This window comes from Lathyrus oleraceus, chromosome 3 (assembly GCF_024323335.1).
Source record: "Lathyrus oleraceus cultivar Zhongwan6 chromosome 3, CAAS_Psat_ZW6_1.0, whole genome shotgun sequence".
Classification (NCBI taxonomy): domain Eukaryota; kingdom Viridiplantae; phylum Streptophyta; class Magnoliopsida; order Fabales; family Fabaceae; genus Lathyrus; species Lathyrus oleraceus.
Genome location: NC_066581.1, coordinates 293,647,395 through 293,668,747, shown reverse-complemented (window position 1 = coordinate 293,668,747; position 21,353 = coordinate 293,647,395). Strand labels below are relative to the sequence as shown.

The 21,353-nt window shown below is 35.4% G+C and overlaps 1 protein-coding gene across 2 annotated transcripts; it reads left to right on the top strand.

The window, feature by feature from the left end:
* Nucleotides 1–12,500: 12,500 nt before the first annotated feature.
* Nucleotides 12,501–20,876, top strand: LOC127127159 (F-box protein At4g00755). 2 transcript variants are annotated; one of them, XM_051056289.1, is made up of 7 exons: nt 12,509–12,669; nt 13,073–13,188; nt 13,301–13,477; nt 14,521–14,940; nt 15,034–15,170; nt 15,522–15,640; nt 20,371–20,876. In XM_051056289.1, exons 3-7 carry the CDS (start codon nt 13,342–13,344, stop codon nt 20,645–20,647), a joined length of 1,089 nt encoding a protein of 362 aa, XP_050912246.1. In that variant the 5' UTR covers nt 12,509–12,669; nt 13,073–13,188; nt 13,301–13,341; the 3' UTR covers nt 20,648–20,876. The 2 variants fall into 2 exon arrangements, with proteins under 2 accessions (XP_050912245.1, XP_050912246.1); XM_051056288.1 differs by lacking the exon at nt 13,073–13,188 and having other exon boundaries at nt 12,501–12,669.
* Nucleotides 20,877–21,353: the final 477 nt, after the last annotated feature.

Genomic DNA, 21,353 nt, shown 5'->3' with positions numbered 1-21,353 from the left:
CATGAAAGTTGTTCCCCTTGATCTCACATTTCCAAAAAGTACAGGATCATCTCATTTGGATCAAAATTTAAGGACTTGCACATGGGTGCAATGCATGGCCCCATTTGGAAGATTTTCATGACCAATTTCCATTCCACATTGCATGGCTTCATGAATTGTTTTCAGCATCACATGTGCATGATTTTGGACCCTTTGACACATTCTTTGGGCTTTGTACACGCCCATGCAAGTATGCATGAGTTCATTATTATTTTTGGAGTTTGAATGGAAGTGTGCAAAAAGCATTTGAAGAGCCTATAAATACAAGTGCCCTGAGCTCAGAAATGCATCAACACCTTGCCCAAGCTTTGCTAAGAGAACTCAGACTCCTCACTCCATAGAATTTCTTGAGAATTTTATTGAAATCGAGTTTGAATTTCACCTTCTATTTTGAAGTTCAAACTCCAAGAATTCATTGCCCTTTCCATCTCAATTAATCACTACAAGCAAGAGGAGGAAGAATCATGCAAATCCAGATCAAGATCAAGCTGATTTGAAGCTACTCGAAGGTTAAAATTCAGAAACTTCATCTCTTTGATTCTCTCTCAATTCTTCACTATTCTTTATGATTTTTGTTTGGATGAAGTCCTATCAATATAGGCAACAAGATTGAGTTTCTTTGAGGTTAAATCGAAGCAACTCAGTTCATGATCCTCAAAGTTCAAATCCTTGTAGCTTTTTATATACTTGGAATTGAAGAAAATTGAGGCCAAATTCCTGATCCTGAGCATTTTCTCTTCAAAATAGTGTCCTTGTTTTTCATTTTTCATGAAGTTTAGGTTGGACTAGTCTGGTGGTCCTCATCGGAGAAGATGATCGGAGCTAGGGCTTCGGTGGTGTGTTGGCAAGGTTCCAACCATCTGATCTTGGTCCAACGTTCTAATCTTGACCATTGATTTTGATTATCATACGTGTGGCGCTTTGAATCAAGTCCACCATGGATAGCGCGCGCGTGACCATCAGATTTGCCACCTCAATTAATGAGGGATATCTCATGACCCTTGTTTTTATGTATTTTCTGATTTTTCATTTAATTGATTTTTTTTGTTTAATTCATTTTAATTTCATGTTTAATCCATAAAATATGGAACTTTCACCAAAAATCTTTAAATATTTTTCTCTTTCATTTTTTGAATTAAAATTATTTTTTAGATTAATTTTGATATTTTTCATGAATTAAATGTATTTGTGCATATTTTTAATTCTTTAAAAATACTTCTGACTTTTACAAAATCATGAAAAAAAATTCTAAGGTCCTTTGACCTTATTTGACATAGGATAAATCTCTTGGCCATTTGTTTGGTGTTTTGAAGAGATTTTAGGTTTTAGCCAAATTAATTTGAATTTTAATGTATTTTGAATTTGATTTTGAATTGATTAATTGTGTAAAAATTATGTTGAGCCATTTTTATGGTCTTGTGATGTTTGACTATTTGTTTGGGCCTTAGTCAAGGTTGATTTGACTTTTGTTGAATTAAAATCATTGGATTTAGGAGATTGATGAAATGTAAATTTCATCTCCCAAAATGAATGAATGATTTTAATTTGATAAAATTCCTCCAATGACCAATTTGTGTTTCTTTCACTTTTCATCCCCCTTCATCTTCATCCTTATTCTTTCTCATTCCTTTCATTGACCAATGAAATCTCAAATATCCTTAGGCTAATTGGTTCATCAATGACCTTGTATGAGATGAACCAATACAAGTATGGATGAGATAAGTCCATTCCTTTTGATCTTTTCTTTTAGTGTATGGTATGTTTTAGGAGTTAGGTTCATTATACCAAATCTCTAACATGCATTAACACCTAAATTTTTATTGTCCGACCTCAGATAGTTATGACTTCTACATAAGTCCAATTACGATTGCTTAACATGGAGCTAAATTTGACCCTAAAGGCACAACATTCTAGTAAGTGAGATTGTAAGTCTCCCATCTTTCATGGTATTGTGTGGAAACTTGGCCTTTTTTCCTTCCTATGGAAGATGTCTTGGTTCAAGGATTCATGCTTGTGAATAGATTGTTGGGTGTTCTCCAAAGAATACTTAATCAATTAAAAAGCAAAACATTACTAACATTCAATTAACTTTGACTAACATTTGACTAACTCATATTAATATTACTTTACTTTCAAGTCACTTACTTTATGTAATTTAATTTCTAGTCATTTATCATTCATTGCCATTTATATTTCATTTAAATTGTTTATGTTTATTCCATTTTCACTTTGCTCATTTGAGCCATATATTGTGATTGTATATATTTTGTTTGTGTATTTTGATTGTGTTTGTGGTCTTATGACCTTAAAATACCTAATAAACAAAAAAAACCCTAAAAAATGTTTGGTGGACTATTGATCTTGATCTGAACTTTTGGACTTAGGATTAGGCAACATTCCCTGTGAAAAAAGGACTTGACCAATGTCAACATTTAGAGGCTAAGTTATTGAGAATTGAGCCTTCATCTGATGCAAGTCTTGGGATTTATTTGTACTCATCTACTACACTGTCTTTATGCAAACTATTATTTTGATCTTGTGCCTAATGCTCTATTCTGAGTTGATCAAGGAGTATTTCATCTGATACATGAGAAGACAAAGAAGACTGATAGCTATGGGATTTGCTTTCTTGGATGTGGCCATCTTTATTTGATGCCTTGATCTTCATGATATCTAATATTGCTGATTATTTGCTTGATTCCAAGTCCAAAGGGAAAATGGGTTTTCTATATGACACTCTTGTCTGTTGGATTGTATTCCATTGGTCAAATCTTTTCAACTCTTAACTTTTAATTTCATGCTTAGGATTAATCTCTTCATCTCCTCCCACTTCTTAAATTTCAAAATCTCTCCCCCTTTTCAAAAACTTTCTTTGCTTGTGTTTTCAAACTTATACTTTGTTTAAATGATTAGAAACTTTGGCCTTATGCCAATGAACTTTAAAACCTTTTTGTTAAACCAAACTTGTAAATAAATCTAATCATATTGACTTAAAATTTCAAAAGACAAAAAGAACTAACACTCATTCAAACTTTTGGGCCCTTTGTGCCTCTTTTCACTTAATTTTTTTTATTAAAAACAATCCACTCATTTTGAAATTGATACCACGAACTACGAGGTTTTGATCCCTCATTTTTATGTTGGTACGTAGGCACAAGTCCGAAGGTCTTGTCAAACACAAAAATATAATAAATGAATTCTTTCCCATCCCCACACTCTATTTTTCTCAAACATCTTTTATACCAAATACACATACACACATAAAAAAGGGCTCCCTAGGAGTACCTAAGACACTTTGGGTGCTAACACCTTCCCTCTGTGTAACCAACCCCCTTACCTGTAATCTTTGGCATTTTATTATTTTTGATTTGAAAACTTCTTATCTTTGGGTTTTGTTCATACTTTTCCCTTTTCCTTTGGAAACAATAAAAGTGCGGTGGTAACTCTGGTTTTATTGACGTTAAGCTTATCCATAATTTGATGATCATGAATTTACCGCTACACTTATCACCCACAGACAAATGTTCAGACAAAGAGGACTATCCAATCCTTAGAAGATTTGTTGATAGCGTGTGTGCTAAAACAAGGAGGTGATTAGGATAACTTTTTACCATTGATCGAGTTTACCTACAATAATAGTTTCCATTCGAGTATTAGAATGACACCGTTTAAGACGTTGTATGGTATGAGGTATATGACACCTTTATGTTGGTATGAGTCAGGAAAGGGTATTGTGGTTGGACTAAAGATTGTCCAACAAACCACCAAGAACATCAAAGTGATCCAAGAGAAGACGATAGTTTCACAGAGTCGCCAGAAGAGCTATCATGATAAGCGAAGGACGGCACTTGGGTTCCAAGAGCGATACCACATGTTTTTAGAGTTACTCCTCTAACTGGTGTTAGTCGAGTGTTAAAGGTTCAAAAGCTTACTTCACGCTTCATTGGTTTGTACCAGATTTTGAAAAGGATGAGATAAGTGGCCTATCAGATTGCTTTACCACTGTCGCTTGCTAATCTTCATGATGGGTTTCATGTATCTCAGTTGAGGAGATACATTTCATATATGTCTCATGTGATCCAAGTGGATGATGTACATGTGAGATATAACATGACTATTAAGGCATCACCCATGCAGATAGAGGATCGAGAAGTGAAACAATTGTATGGTAAAAAGATTACCTTGGTGAAGGTAGCTTGGGGAGGACCAACTAGTGGAAATGTGACTTGGGAGCTTGAGAGTCAGATGAGGGAGTCGTATCCGAATCTGTTTACTTAAGGCAATTTTCGAGGGCAAAAATTATTTAAGTGGGGGGGAGTTATAACACCCTAGTCTTTGAATTGTTATTTTATGTGTTTATTTTTTAATTAATTTTAGTTTAATTTAATTTAATTATTATGTGCGATAATTGAATTAAAATGGGTGTTAGGGGTTATTGTACCTCGAAAAATGAGAACACGACGCTCGTGGGATGGACTTAACAGAGTCGTCGTCAAACTTTATTTATTCCTATAAAGGAAATGAGAAATATCGATAAAACCCAAGAAAGAACGACAATGATATTGGTCTTCGCAACCAAATTAGGGTTCAGGAGTCGATTACGTAAGGGGAAGGTATCAACACCCTTCACGTCATTTGTACTCAACGAGAACCGTTTGGTTAGTTGTGCGCATTAGTGTTTGCTTAGAAATGTTAGGCTTCTCAAGTTATTAAAAGGGAAATAAGAAAACAAAAAGATATTACTTTTTATTAGGGTTCCTGATGAAACTTTGAATCTCACTCCTATGTATCTCCGGGTGCGATGGATAACTCAAGACTACGTAGTTTTGGGTAGAAAATATTTCTTTGTTAGTTGATTTTAGAGAAAACTATTTTGTGTCAATTGACGGAAAATCATTGTTTGCTACCCAAAATAAGTGGAAAAGGGAACGTTTACATCACGATCGAATGAATTTATAAATCAACATTTGCGGGCAACGTCTCTAGCTTACTCACACATCCAAGTAGACAAAACATTGCTTTTGTATCATCTCGAGACAAAATACAATTCGTTTACGAAAAAGGTTTGATGGTCAATCGCGTGGCGACGAGAAAGGAGTTTGATTTGTTTGAAGTATTTTTGGATGATGAGAAAGTTCGGAAGGGTGAGAACTACATCTCGTTTCCCAACTCTCGGGAGCTCGTGGACTATACCCCGTTCCTTTTTCATCTTATTTATGAAAAGAGTTTTGATATTCTTAGATGTATTGGAGTTTTAATTGAGAGAGTGCACTCGAAGCTAGTTAAGGTTTATTAAGTGTTATGGAATTGATTTGAGGATGATGAATGTTTGGATTGACGAGAACTACATCTCAGATCTTAACTCTCAGGAGCTTGTGGACTACACCATGTTCCTTTAATCTCTTTTATTAAAAAATGTTGAATAATGGTTAAGTGTTTTTTTTATTGTGAAAAATGGCTTGACATGGATCAAGCTTTTGATTAGCGATTACAAAAGAGTTTGACCAAATGGTTTGAAAGATTTGGAATGGAAAGAAAATGAAAAGCTTGAGAAATTAGGAAAAGTAGAAATGGATTGAAAAGAAGGGTTTGAATTGGTTGAATGGTTTTGTCTTTAAGAAAAGTACTCGACGTTGAATCGAGTTTTTATTTTTGTTCTTTTTTTGAAAAATGATTGATTTTATTCTTGTGTTAGAAACTACCTATAAAAGAAATAAAAAATAAATCGATAAAATTATTACACGTCATGGGAATGAGGGTACATTTGTCAAATGTGTATATGAGATAATGAAATGATTAAAGAAAAACCCAAACAAACAAATACATCAGACTCCAACACACGTTCATCTTAATTAAATTGAAAGAAGTAAAACAAAAATGAAACATGCATGAATCAAGATCATGATGCGGGGATGTGAATCAATGTCACATAACACAATGACGTGCAAGGCAAACATAAATTGAGTTCAAATTCGATTTAAACAACAATGATGTTGGATCATTGTTTCTTATCATGAATCGAAAGAAATGCTAATGTATGGTGTATCATTGCAAGATGGCAGCGAATAAACTCAAACACTCAAATGATGAAATCGTAAAGTGAGGTTTAATTCACACAATGGTAATGCAAAATAGTATCAAACCGTGATTAAGTAAACCTCACAACCAAATTCAAAATAAGTGAAAAAAGTTGAGAAAGGTCCGCAAAACTCTAATTAATGTGCTCAAAGCCAGTTTATGTGTATCGACAACAAAATGTGACGTTGTATGCAAAGGTCATAATGCAACGAAATACAATCAATATATCCATAAAAATTCTGGCGGCATAACATCATGAAAATGTCGAATCCGCATATTAAAATATGATTTTTAATAATGAAAATAAACCAAAGAACATAACAAATCCACACGCATATCATACTTTATTATTAGGTAATATTGTTACAATTATCGTTATCGAAATAAAAGTGTAATTTAAAACAAACATAAAAATGAAATTACCAGAAGGGTGTAAATAACAAAATCTAAATGGTCTTTAAATTAAATGCTACGAGCCCAAAAACTTACAAAATAACTTGATAAAGGCAAAAACAACAAAAAATAGTAAAAATATACAAAAAGAAGGGTGTTATCGCCTATCAGTGTCGAACCCGGGACATAGGGGTTGCAAACAAAAGACTCATCCACTCCAACCAGTGAACCCAACATGGTAAAATTAACCTGAAATATTAACAAAAGAAAACAAACATTAAACTTAAAAAAAGTTAAAACAAGAATGTAACATATGACAGTAAAATAACACATTCATGCGAGAAAAGTCGGAAGAATGAAACACAATCGAAAAATGGAAGGCTTATGCTCATATGAAATCAGAAAGGAAAACATAATACTTAAACACAATTTCAAAATAAAGGAACGATTATACAACAACAAACAAACAAGTATAACATGAACACGCGATAAAACTAACTCAAAACCATTACCGAAATGCGAAATGCTACTTCCGGAGAAACAAACAAGTTGCGACTGCTTGGATGTGTTATTGTGGTGGAGGCTACTGGGTTGCAGATGTGGAGACTGCTTTTTCCTCTCCTTTTGTTTCGACGTTTGATTTAAAGCTTTAACACATAACACAAAAGAATCCTAAGACCATAAATCGTTATTGTTAATGGTTGTTTGTGTAAAGTCATGCAGTCGGTTAAACAATGGAAGACGGAGAGAGTGGGAGATCCGTAAGCTCTTGTTTGGACGAATGGATGAAAAGCAACAAGTTTTCCAAAGAGGGAGATTTGGAATGCTCCAATGAATGACAGTGATGTTTTTGTGAAGGTTTTCGGTGATGAAACGGTGGTGGAAAGGAGTATTGTTTGTTCACGATGCAGGTTGTTGAGAGGATGGAAGAGGTCGTGCATGATGTTTTACGATAAAGGAGAGGGTTTAAGGGTGGTTGTTAAGAGAATAGGAAACTGAGTTGGTGGAGGAAGGCGGAGCTGACCAGAAAAATAAGGTGGATAAGGATGTTGAGGTGACGATGAACAGGAACCAAGAAAGAAAAGAATTCAATATTTTTAAAAGAAGTGGATCTTGTCCTTTTGTGGCCACTAGTCATAGAACGAGCTTCTCACTTTTAGTCCAAAAGCAAAATCCTTCTTTGTTTTTTTTATAATCGGTTGGCCCCCACTCATGAGACCAAAGAATTTCAAATTTCAACAACAATAATTACCAACCCAATGAGTGCCGCATGACAAACTTCATGTGGATGAAATCAAATTTTCGCCACTCACATTTTCAGCCTCTCCATTTCGTTGCTCAACCGAAAAAACAACGTAACACAATTGTCACAGCCTGAAATTCTCACGTGGTCCCCTTTCTCTTATCCAAAGTATTTGGACATTTCTCCCCATAACAAAAGGTAAATGGACCCGTGTCAAGATATTAGAGGATGGGAGAGAGATACTTTGTCATTTTGATCTTCCCTTATTAATTTTAATTATTAAGATACGATTTCAAAAGTTAAATGGAAAATAAATAAAACAAATAAAATTCAAACTAAAGACATGATTAATTATAATTAATTATCCTGATTATTTTGACTAAAAAATGGAAATAAACAGATCAAAAATGAATAAAAACCGGGTGCAAGAATGCTTATAAAATTAAATTGAATGCATTAAAATGATATGCGCAAAATAAACTTCTCAAAAACATACAAGTTTTGATCAAATTTTGAAGTAAAAAATGCCCAGTTAAAACGCTTAGGCGGATAAAAATATGATCGAAAAAGTAGCCGAAAAATCAAATGAGCACACCAGGTTAAACTACACGAAACATAGATTAATAAAACTGATGTCTCCAAACTCGAATTTGAAATTTTCCGCCCGGTAATTTGACGAACATTTGAAAATTGATTCAACCTACCTGCGTATAGATCCAAAAATTTATTTTGACTGATATTCTAGGCATTATGTATGCTGAAATGCATGTTATGTTATGCAGGTGATGCAAATACTTTGATGAATGTATTGATTCAATGATTCATGGTCAAAATTGGGGTGTGACAGAGGTGTGCGACCTTGAAGTGGGAGTGTAGGGAGTGATTAGAGATTGGTAAAGGTGGGCTAGAATTATTAGTCTATTTTAATAATCAAGTAATAGTATTTTTATTGAATTATTTAATTAAGATGGGAAAATGGAAGGTTTGGGGTCAAAGTGTGAATTATGAGAAATATAGGGGATGAAGGAGAGAGGATGTTAGTAAGTGAGAAATGAGTTTGTAATTTCAACTAGATTAATCCTAATGATATAAATTAGGAACATAACCTAAGTTTAGGAGTTTTTATCAATACGTAGAAACTCTGGAAAAGAGGCTAGAGGAAAAGTGAGAATTTGGAATTTTGGGTGAAAGGGGAACATTCAAACCAATTTAGATCAAATTTCTTGCTAGGAATTGAGGTAAGAGGGGATAATTGATTCAATGACGAGTATATGCTTAAGGGTAGAATTGAGGAGTCCTTAACCTCCAATAGACTTTGTATGATTATGCATGATTTGTTGTGTTTATACGTGAATCTAAAATTTGATAATCAATAGGTGTTATAATATGTTTTTCATAATGAAATTTGTGTATATGTGTGTATGAGGTTTTCTATTTTTGATGTGTTAATATATTTTCAATATTTTTGGGTTTTTAGGGTTTTTGAATCATGATAAAAATGGTGAATAGTTGATGATCATGCTTGCTAAATGATAGATATAGGTTGAGTAGTGTTAGCATGTTGATTTCCTGTTATTTTTTGATCGATTTGAGTACCTGGATATAAAAATCGGAGTTCTTATGTGAACTCCATAGCAGAAATAAAATTTTGCATTATGCAGGTCGGTGGCGTGCGTCATCACCATGACGGGCGCCATGGCCATTGCGGATAACCTGTCATGAAGCCCAAGCTTAATTTGGAGTCAATCGTCACGCATGTGACATGTTTGTGTTTTGATGTCCATGGCAGGCGCCATGCCTGTGATGGGTAACCCATCACGAGCCTTAAGTAGGTGTAAATACCTGTTTTGATGATGATAAATGGCAGATTTCAATTTTTTGACTTTCATGGATGTTTTGAGTACTATTAAGTCTTGTTTGAATGATGTTGGTATGATCTAACGATTAAACATAATTTTTAATTGAATTTATGAAGTATGTGATGAATGTCGGACATGTGCACAATCGGTGATGATGTTGTGTTACTTGTTGAATTATGATGATGATATGTTGTTGTATGAGCATGATTTATGTTGTTGCATTATGATTAAGTTATTGTGGGATGATAGTTCAGGAGGGGAAATATTATCATTAGGTCAATGCAGTGTTTTGTTTATTATCGGGAGGGGACTGTAAACATTATGTTGTTTTTGCATTGACGTGTTGTGATATGCATTCATTATGTTGTTGATGTTGATGAAAGATGTAAGTGCAATTCGAGCAAGGTGGGTTGGTGACTTGTCCGGAATCCGAGCAGGGTGGATTTGGGGTTCGAGCAGGGTGAACCTAGTTATAGAGTGAACCAATTGATGGCGATATGGTACCACATGCATATGAGTTTAGTTGAAGTTGAGAGTCTCATTGCATAATTAAATGATGAATATGTGATTGTTGTGTATGTTGATGGATTGAGTGTGAGAATGATGTGTGTGATTGTTGTTGGTTGTGTAGATGTTTGAGTTCTACCTTGCAGTTTATGACGTTAATTTTTTAAATGTGAATTCTCACCCCCTTTGCTTTGATGTTGTCCACCATGGATATCTTGTAGATAATCAAGATTAGAAGTTGTTGTGATTGAAAGATAAATTTTGAAGTTATTTCCATTTAGTTTCGTTGTTTAGTTAGTGGCTATGCTTTGATAATGTAACATCGGGATTGGGGCATTTATTTAATTGTTGAATTCGAATTAATATTTTGAGGAGTTTTTACGATGTTATTTTGAAGTTGAGAACAAACATGATTTTGTTGAGGATTATAATTTGATTTTCCGCTCCTATTTGAATAAAGTTGAGATGTCTTGAAGTGGGTAACACTTTAATCAACGTATAATGCTTGTTACATAAGTTTTGAGGTTAGTGTGTTACAAAAGCACTAATAGACAACACAATAAGTACTAAAACAAACAACAAAACGCAAATAACAAAAAAAAAAAATAACCAAATCAACTAAACAACACGATAAACAAACGAAACACCAAAAGAGAGGAAAACCGTAGGATGGCAAAAAACCAATAACACCAGAAGGGAGGCAACTAGATCACACCAATATCAGACTTGTGAAAAACAACACTAAGCTCCATTTAACAATAAGAACACACCAAACGGAGGTCGTGGCCACTCGAAATGCTATTGGCTCAAATGTCGGATAGGGTTCTCGAGCCAAGCAGAGAAAAGACATGAGTTCCCCCCACACCTACCAAGATACCATTTCCAAGCTACGAGAATGCTCAAATCTTCCATGTCATTCGCTGATACTAATTTACCTAAGAACACTATATCATTATGAGATTTCTAGATTGACCATATCACAACATGCCAAATCATAAGAACCCCCTATTCCTAGATGGTCGATCAAAAGGGAGAAACATCTGAACAAGGGACACACAATCCTTTAGTAAGGCTATGAGCCACCCAACCAACTAAAGATCCCAAAGTCAGATATGATGACCTCACAATATACAAATGAATGAGAGGACGACTCAAGAAACCTCAAGCAAAAAGGGCAAGAGACACCCTCTGAACCAATGAGGACCCCTATCTTAAGTAAATTATCCATCGTAGGCATCCTATCCTGCATGAGTTGCCAAGAAAAAACAACTACTTTAGAGTGGACCCAACTACTCCAGATGTTAGAGAGAACCGACTCCAATAACTAGATTTGACTATCAATAAGAAACTCACGAGAAAGAAGAAAAGAATAAACATAAGCCACAAAATATGAACCATCATTGGAATGACGTCACCACCACTTATCAGGCTGAGAGAAGGGAACATAGTCCCTGACTACTAAAAGAAATTCAAAGATCAAGATTTACTCATGCTTTTAATACGAGTTCTTCTCCACTTAAAATCCTAAACCCAAACCTGATCCTCCCATTTCACAACCTTTCCCAAAATACAATCCTTTTGACCAGAGAAAGAATAACAACCGCGAGAACCTGTATCTAAGAGAGATATCCCAAACCCATAGGTCTTTTTTAAATTTAGTAAAAAGGCTAGATCCAACTTTCTTAACTATGCCATCCTTAAACCAATACGAGGGGTCTTCTCGTTTACCCATAAGAAGAGATACCCATATCCACCAAGGAGACACAAAGCGAAGACAAACAACTCTACCTCCCAAACCCGAAGACGTCAGAATAATAACATATTTGGAAGATAAAATATCTCTCCCAACCTTTGCATCGACAAAAAGTAGTCACCATCTTCACTTACCTAACAATGCTGATTAATTAACCGAAGATCACAGACACCAAGACCTCCAAACTTTTTGGACTTACACACATCAGACCACCTAATTCAAACGATATTAGTATCTGATCTAACTCCACCCCATATAATCTCCTTTGAATTTTCACATTCAGGAGAACCACACGTCTTCCCAAAGACATACCTATGTCTCCATAAATTAAACCGCCTAATAATGAGATTTAACAAAAAAAAATCCCACGTAGCAGATAACCGATAACTCGTCTCATTAGAAATCCAAGATATTTAAACACCATTGTTACCGGTGAAGGAAATCACAATCTATTATTTTTTTCAAACTTAGATTCCTTTGAATTTTGTTACAACCATAATCTCAATTCATATATGAAAGGATAAAATAAAAAACATGTATTTTTAAAATAAACAAAAAAAACATCCCATGTAGCAGAGTTGTTTCCAAAAGATATTTAACGACATATTTTAATTGAAATATTTTTATTAATTTCGTCTGTTTCTACGCGTTCCTATCCACTCTTTGCACTACCATCTTCTTCTTTATTTTACATTCAAATATTAGTAACCAAATTACCCTCTCTCTCTCTGCAATTTTCTTCCCCTTTACTTCTAGGTTTCGCTCCTTCTATGGGCGTGTCTTCCTCTACTCATCAGGTATTTTTTTTCCCGATTTTCTCCTCACTTTTTTCCTTAACGGCGTGCACCTTTTTACCATTAGCCTTCAATTTTATTTATTTTTCTTCAGATTTTTTGCCTTGAATTCCATTTTTATTTTAAATTAACCTTTTCGTGTGGATTTGCTTACCCAAAATCCCTTGAATTTCATGACCTATTTCTCATTTCCTTTGATTTCGCGTTTTTTAAATTTTTTTTGATTTTTTTTTTGGTTTTTTACTAGGTTTATCATGTTTAAGGTGATCAAAGTAATTGACTTTCGAACCCTTGTAATATTTTCTACCATTATTTGTCCGTGTTCTGATATGATTAATGATTAACCTGATTGGTGGTTTTTCCCCCAATTTTTGTAATCACGTTAGTTTGGTATTATATATTTCAGGAATGAGAAAAGAAGAAGTAAAAATATCCTCTTTTTTGAGGCATGAACTGTTTGTTTCAGTTCTGGTTGCAAATTGCAATATTCATGAACAAGAATCACAGACCAATTAACAAAATGTTGTGAAAATAAGACTTTTTTTTTTAATATATATTTGGATATTCTGCTACACTTAGAAGTTGACATTGCTGACTGTTGCAATTCTCCTTTTGATTCAATTCTGTTTTTCAGGTTTGAGAAGATAGCTTAGTTTGGTTTATTCACCAACTTCCATGCCCATGATGGACCACGGTAAAGATTTTCTCAGCTGGGTTGACCCTGATACGTCTCTCAAAATTTTCAAGTGTCTAGATGATCCAGCAGATCTAGTCCGCGTTAGCTGTGTCTCACGATCTTGGAGAGGCTTTGGTGAGTTATAGTTGTATTTTATTTTCATATTTTTATACCCCAGCCTCACGAGAAGTTAAACTTTAGATTCTCCGTGGTTTACATTTCATTTTATTTCTGATCTGTTTGTCCTTTTAGAATTGTGCTCTTTGCTATATTTCGCATGTTTACAACTTAAAGATTAAATTCAGATTGAATAAAGTGTGGAATTTGTTTCATATCGTTTTAGTTCATTGTATTTGTGCATTCTCTGAAGAGGTGTTTTTTTCCTAGTGCTGTGCAATTACATGGTGATGTTTTAGATATTAATGGAGGCTACTCTCATGCTTATCAGCCAACATATACCAGTGTGTCGCAGACTTTATCGTCAAGATTGCTTTAATATTGCTTGCCAATGTTTTATATTAAATTGCTAGATTGCAATTAACTCCATTAACCTCACTTATATGTCATCATTATTAGAAATTCTTAAATGAAACAACAACTGTAGAACACTTTTTTGTTTAAAGATGCTCCGCCTCTGTAAAATTAAGTGCCTACTCTGAAAAAAAGAAGAAAAAAATGAATTTTGTATTAGCATTTGAGTTTGACCGGAAACAGGCTAGTTTTAAGCACTAATCATTGTGTATGATGAAAATATGTACATATCATAGTGACAATAAGGCTACTGTTTAACAAGAATAAATATAAATATGTGACATACCCGTGCTTAATGAAATTTAATATCTCCAGTAACCCACTATGGCTAATATAAAAAAATTTCTTTGATCATGATATGGGCTAGGATCGAGTATTGGCTCCCCTTTGATGTATTACTTTAGCAATCTTTGTTCCTTATGCATTGGGATTGGGAGATGGATTGCGTTGGCCTTGTTTTCTTCTACATTCTGCATTTTTACTTTAAAAAAAACTTGTTTCCTTTAAGAAAGCACCTATCAAATGAAAGAAACAAGTTCATTACCAGTGTGTAATGCGGTCACAACTGGATTTCTCATTCTCAACCAATGCAAATTTCAATTGAAAATGTTTATTGCAATGATTAACTGATGTTCTGGTTTTTGCAGTGGTTGCTAACGGCCTTTCTAAGCAGTTGTGCTTGAGAATGTTTCCTCAATTATCTAGAGTTGCCTGTGTTGTTGAACTAAACCAGGACGGAGTGAAGGAACACACAGAGGTTGGATCTAGCCATTCTAATGAATGTCTAGCTCTATGGAAAGATCATAGAGTCTATAGTTATCTTGCTAGATCCTGCTCATCTCCTGTTGATACGGATTGCATAGCTAAGGCAATTGGTGCTTCTAGCACTGATAATTTCCCTCAGGAGAGTATTGATCATACTCTAGAGGAAAGAGACAACATTGCTGGTAGATTTTCCTATTGGTCGAGTAGCGGACAAAGCAATCCCAATGTGCCTGAGACATTAACATACCAGCTGGCTTCTCAAATATGTGTTATTACAGAAATCAATATTCAGCCTTTCCAAGGTGATGTTTGAAATCTTCATAAACTATGTGCTTGACCCATTCATTTTACATTTCTATGTTTTTTTGCTAACAATTTTTTTGTTAACTGTCCAGCTCACTTTCAGATGGGGTCACCAATATATTCAGCAAAATCTGTTAGGTTTAAAATGGGTCATCTTAAAGCCTCTTTAGATGATTTAACTGATGTGTTTGTATGGACCTATACATCACCGGAGTTTCCAATGGCTCAGGTTTGTAACTTCTCATATCTTAGCTTGTTTCTATTCTTGTTCTTTATTGAATAGTTTATGTTACATTGATTTTCTGATGTATGATACGAAAAACTAGATATGCTTTGTTATTAAAGGATGCCCTGCAATAAATATTCTAAGTAAATTGAAAAAGACATTTGTTGGATGATCAGGAAATGTATTAACCTCCAAAGTACTTGAATGACCTAGCTTGACAATGTTGAGAAAAATAAAACGAAAGCTGCACGACAGAATAATGACTCCAATGTTCAAATGATTTTGCTTGAGTAACCCTCTACCCGTGTTTTTAAAAATGGGAACTGTTTTCTGAAAAAAATTCCTTGTGAACAGGAGAACCGGCTACAGAAGTTCAAGCTTCCAGAACCTGTTCTCTGTATTGGTGGTATCTTGCAGATTGAGCTTTTGGAAAGGGTGCAGAGCCAAGAAATGGATGGCTTATTATACATTTGGTGCGTTTCTTCATTGGCCTACTTGTGTGTGTTGAGGTTTTATTAGATTTGTTGGCAGAGTAGCAGTAGCATCCTGAATAAATTCACAATAAGCTTTATGCAGTGCTTGGTTTTAACTCTAATTTTATCGTATCATGTGCATAAATACGTTAACTTGAATTGGTAACATCTATAGTAGAAAAGATAGTGGAAAATAGGCTTAGGTGGTTTGGGCATGTAAAGAGAAGAAGACCTGCAAATTCTATTGTAAGGAGAGTAGATCAGATGAAGAGGAGACAAACAACTAGAGGTAGAAGAAGACCTAGAAAAACTATAAAAAAATTATTAAGAAAGATTTCGAGATTAACAAATTGATAGAAATATGGCTTTGGATAGATCCATTATGGCGGATTTTGATCCATGTAGCCGAACCCATTTTGTCCTTTGATTCTTCCAGAGTACCTTACTGAAAATGATTGTCTTATAGGTGTGATGAATCACACTTTTTGCAGTTCGAAGCATCAAGATCAGATGTTACTTTGATGAATACAATCTCTTCAACTTCTTGCAAAATTTTACCGCACGTTTTTCTATGCTCTCTTCATGCTTATGAACTACTCCCTCCGTCTCATAAAAAATGTCTTATTTTCACTTTTTCTCACTTTTACAATATCAATACAATATTTATTATTGTTTTTCCACTATCATACCCTTATTTATTAACTTTCACTTTATCCAACCACTCTTTTAACTACAATTAATAGGGGTATTCTAATAGGGAGTATTATTTGCCTTTTTTAAGAAGCGTACAAACAAAATCTTTTCAACTTCGTGCGGAGTTACGTGCTACGCTGCTCGAAGATCACATTGTCTGTGAATATCTCCTCCTATATCAAAGCACTTATTGTCTCGCTTGCTTCAGTTGGTGATCTTGTACCTGGTGATCTTGTACCTGTTAATCAACATATTGTTGGCTCGTTTGCCAGTTCCATCAAATTTTAAGGTCTTTGGGCTCCATTGTTGGCTCTTATGCCAGTAACATCAAATTTTAAGGTCTTTGGACTCCTCTCTCCCTCGCCTATGGTTTCCTTGGATTCACTACAACACCATCAGGTTTCTCTCCTTTTGGCCGCAACAACCCTTGGATTTGTCATAGTCCCAACCACAACCACCTCTTACTTTATTCTCACATCCCAATTAGCTCCTGGTTTCTTGATTCTAGATCATCCTTTTGAAGCACCTAATCAGATTTTCATAGAACACTATCAAGGTTTTCACACTCGTTCCAGGCCACCAATTTCTCTTGTTCGTCGTGATCTCCTGCATGTTCCATCTATAAAAAGCCTTATCAGTGTTGGTCAATTTGCTAGGAATAACTGCTTACTTTGACTTTCATGCTAACCATTGTATTATTAAATCACATGAAAACTTATGAAGTCCTTCTACATGGTCAAGTTAGCTCTGGTGCGCTCTATGAATTTCTTAGTATTTGCCTTCAACCTGCTAAGTCATTAGCATGTATTTTGTTGAACTCTAGTTTTTCTGTTTTTACTTTAAATTCGGTACCTGAACACACGACTTTATCTTGTAATACTTGATTCATTTGGCATTTATGCTCAGAACATCCTAACAATCTTTCTATGGCACTTGTTTTATGTTGTTGTTGTAGCTTATGTTTGGTTTCATGTTTTGGAGCACTCAAAATTGATTTTGGATGTGTAAAATTAATTGACACGTTTAGTTGTTCTCTAGTAGAATTTATTTTGCCTCAAGAATTGATTCTAACTTGAAGTTAGGATTTCTATCTTTTGGGTCAAAATGTAATTTTTACACCGTTGTTCAACTCACTTTTATGTAAATGTATCTAAACATAATTCATTTTGCATTTAACTCACTTTTAGTCAAAATCAATTCACTCAATAAATTTTTGTCACCACAAGACCGAACCCATGCGTAATATACCAATTGGCAATAAAGATGTTTCTACTTTCTGGACTCCTCCCTCCGTCCCAAATTATAAGACGTTTTGGGTATTTCACATGAATCAAGAAACCTAATTAATGTTGTCTAGTAAAGACAAATTATGTATGACTTTACAATAACACTCTTCATTAATTACATAGGAAAGAGAAATTAAAAGAGTTGAAAAGAAAGAATAGTAATAAACACTAGAGGGTATATTAGGAAAAAATTATTAATGATGTATTGGAATTGTAAAGTGACTTATAACTTGAGACGATTTTTTTTGGCAAAGCGGCTTATAATTTGGGACAAAAGGAGTAGTTGTTTAGGTTAACTTGATACCTTCACACAGTGTTTACGGTCTCTCTGGTTCTGGCCAATCATCTGCATCTGCAGTCCCCTTTCCTCAGCTTACCAACCCCACTCCTTCTCATGTTTCTATTCCCTCTTCTCTAAATCCTAGTACTTCTCCAAGTTCCAGTAATCCTTCCTCTACCTCCCCTGTTTCTGCCCATCATAGACCTATTAATTTCCTTCCCATGCAAACTCATGTCAAATCTTGCATTGTCTTTTCCTGTATTCATCCCCCTCTAATTCTCACTTGAATTGAGCCAATGGATGTTAAGCTAGCCCTCCTTGACCCGGCCATGAAGGCTGAATTTGATACATTATAGTCCAATAATACTCCATCTGTTGCTACTTTTCCTCTCAACAGAAAATCAGTTGGCTACAGATGGGTGTTTCTCATTAAATAGAATTCGGATGGGTCAGCAAATAGGGAGGACTGCGCTTCGATCTCCCGCTACTGCGACTTGGAGGGGACTGGAACTACTTGATGTCAGAACTCACCCCCGAACCGGATTAGTCGGTGCAGTGAGCCGGATACTGGTGGTGAAAACCAAAAAAAAAGAATCCGGATGGGCCAGCAAATAGTTTTGAGACCAGTCTAGTGGCCAAGGTTTTCATCAGGTCCATGGCTTTGATTTTAATGTGACATTTTCTCCTGTGGTTAAGCCAGACACTAGTAGACTTATTCTCACCCTTGCCATTTCATACAAGTGGTCTCTGCAGCAGCTGGACGTTAACAACGCTTTCCTTATCGGCCTTCTGGATGTCTACATATTGCAACCTCAAGGTTTTGAAAGTGATGACCCCTCTGGTTTGTAAGCTGCATAAAGCTTTGCATAGTTTAAACCAAAGCTTTGTATAGTTTAAACCAAATGCCTAGATGGTTTTGCGGCTTAAACACACCCTACTGCAACTGGTTTCAAGGACAACAAATGCTATCCTTCTCTGTTAACCCACAACCGTCATTGTCAAGTGGTCTATATGCTGGTTTATGTGGATGATATTATCACCACCTGCATTGCCACAATGCTGGTCCATTCCCTACTTCTGAAGCTCAATTCTTCTTTCACCTTGAACAATTATAGGTGAACTTTACTATTTCTTGGGCATTGAAGTCAAGAAGCAGCATGATGGCTCTCTGCTGCTCACATAAAGCAAGTACATTTGTGACCTGTTCTCCAAAACCAATATGCTAGAGTCCAATCCCATTTCCTTTCCCACGAAGTCTAGTTGTAACGTGTCCAAGATTGGGTCTGATGCACTGCAGGAGACCCCTCCATGTACAAATATTTGGTTGGAGCCTTGCAGCATATTACCATTATTACACTCCCTGAAATTTCCTATGCAGTTACCAATTCAGGGCAAATCCTTTAGTCTCTCACTGGGAAGTTGTAAATAGAATTCACCACTGTTTTGAGGTTCTACCCATCCCTTATTCACATACCTCTTCCCTCAAGGCTTTTTATGATGTTGAACTCGGCACCTGATTTGGATGACAGACGCTCCACATCATGGAATGCCGGTCCCAGTCTTAGTTCTGACTTCTTGATGGTCTCGTAGGCAACTGGTCGTAGCCTGCTCTGCCACTGATGCGGAATACCGCAACCTTGCTCAGGTCATTTACCTTGGGTGTAGGACTCTTCTCGGTGAACCTCCTGTCCTGTGCACTGCTCTCACCATCTTTGATAATCAATCTTCTATTATGCAGGCTCTCAACCCCATTCTCCATGCTTGGTCACATGAATATTGATCTCTTTTGTCTAGGAAAAAGTTTTAGGGCAAGCAACTCACTCTGGTCCATGTTCCTGGTGAAGACCAGTGGATAGATTTGTTCACTTAGCCAGTATCCAGCTCCAAGTTTCTTCATTTGTGACTGCTATTCACCCACTTTGAGCTTGTTAGGGTGGTGGGGGTGATGGTTGTGGTGTATGAGAATATTTAAGTTAGATGACAGCTGTCCTTGATTTGTGATATCTTTAACCAAATCAGAGTTTGTGTAGGTTAGTTAAGTCATTGTTACTGAAGCATGAGGCACAGCTATAAAAGAGCTATTTTGCCAATTTGCCACCTCTTGTAAGTTTTAACTGTAATCAAAATCGTTTCAATACAAACAGAGTTCTAGGACTAACTTTCTCTCCTTTCATTCATCTTATAGTGAGTTTGTCTGCAGTCTAGATGCTTTGCTGTTCATTGACTTCTTTCTAACTGAAAGTCAGTTATTCCCATCTTGCAGCAAAAGATAACAATTTTTGCTTAGCTTTTGTTTTATATGTATTATGTTTTAGCCTTGTGTTAATGATCCAACATCCTTTATGTCCTCTAATGTAAGGTAATATTGTAGATAACGAAGGGGCATGTCAAACACTACCTAAATATTGCATTAAGATAATATTGTAGATATTTGTGTAAAGTTCCTGAGTTGACGACATTTGTGAATGCAGTATTTCTCATGTTCAAGCTCTAGGGATTCAGTTGTCACCAGCATTTTCTGTTGATATTCTTGGGCCCTCTGGGAAGTTTGTGTTGAAGAGAGACCACATGGGTAACTGTCAACCCCCAGTGACTTCTGAAAATGAGTCTGGAGCAGCATTAACTGATAGAGATTTCCAACAGATTGTGACTATATTGCGGGGACATGTAATGGGAGTAGGAGCCGTGGATGGTTGGGAAGAGATGGAATATGAAGTTGATGATTTTGATGAAGATAATGCCTTCTGATCTTTGCTGGCATAAACTGTGACTATCCCCGCCTTCTCAAAACAATAAAGGAGACAAGAAAATTTAAGATTCTTCGGGTGGGGAGTCGTTGTAATATAACCAGTGTGATGTATAATACCCTTTTGTGTAACCTTTTAAAGTTCAGGTTTTTGTGTGATTTTGCTACTAATTTGTGTGATAAGTATTACATTTGAAGCTGTTTAAATTAAATTCATATGGTGTAGTTTAACTCCTCTTCTTTTGTTAGAGCTAGTTGGGATTTTCGCCCTCAAATCTGTTTCGATGTGTCATGCGCAATACATCGAAACATGACGATGGGTTGGTCTGTCAGTCTCATTTTTATTTAGCTGATTTATTGTGTTTTGTTCAATTTTTAGACTATTTTTCTAAATATTGAAAACTTTGTATGAATCAAGTGCCAAAAATATTAATTTATTAGAACAATATTTCGAAATCTAGAATTTATTTTTTCAAATATACAGTATTTTCTAAGATTAAAAAATAAATAAGATGACATACTTTTATTTAATAAAACATTTATATTTTCTCTCAAGGACAAACACTTTCAAGTTGTTATTGACAGTTTGAGTTGAACCCTACTGCTCTTCCAGGGTCTTACACGTAAAGCCTAGGATGAGATGGCAAATAGGAGGAAAGGTATAACTTCAGCTGAAAAACAAAAATTACACTTTTTCCATTGAAACAA

Coding starts and splice junctions, on each gene's coding strand:
- LOC127127159 (XM_051056288.1), top strand. CDS start 13,342: ATGCCCATGATGGACCACGGTAAAGATTTTCTCAGCTGGGTTGACCCT. Junction 13,478..14,520: donor ACGATCTTGGAGAGGCTTTG/GTGAGTTATAGT, acceptor TGGTTTTTGCAG/TGGTTGCTAACGGCCTTTCT. Junction 15,171..15,521: donor CGGAGTTTCCAATGGCTCAG/GTTTGTAACTTC, acceptor CCTTGTGAACAG/GAGAACCGGCTACAGAAGTT.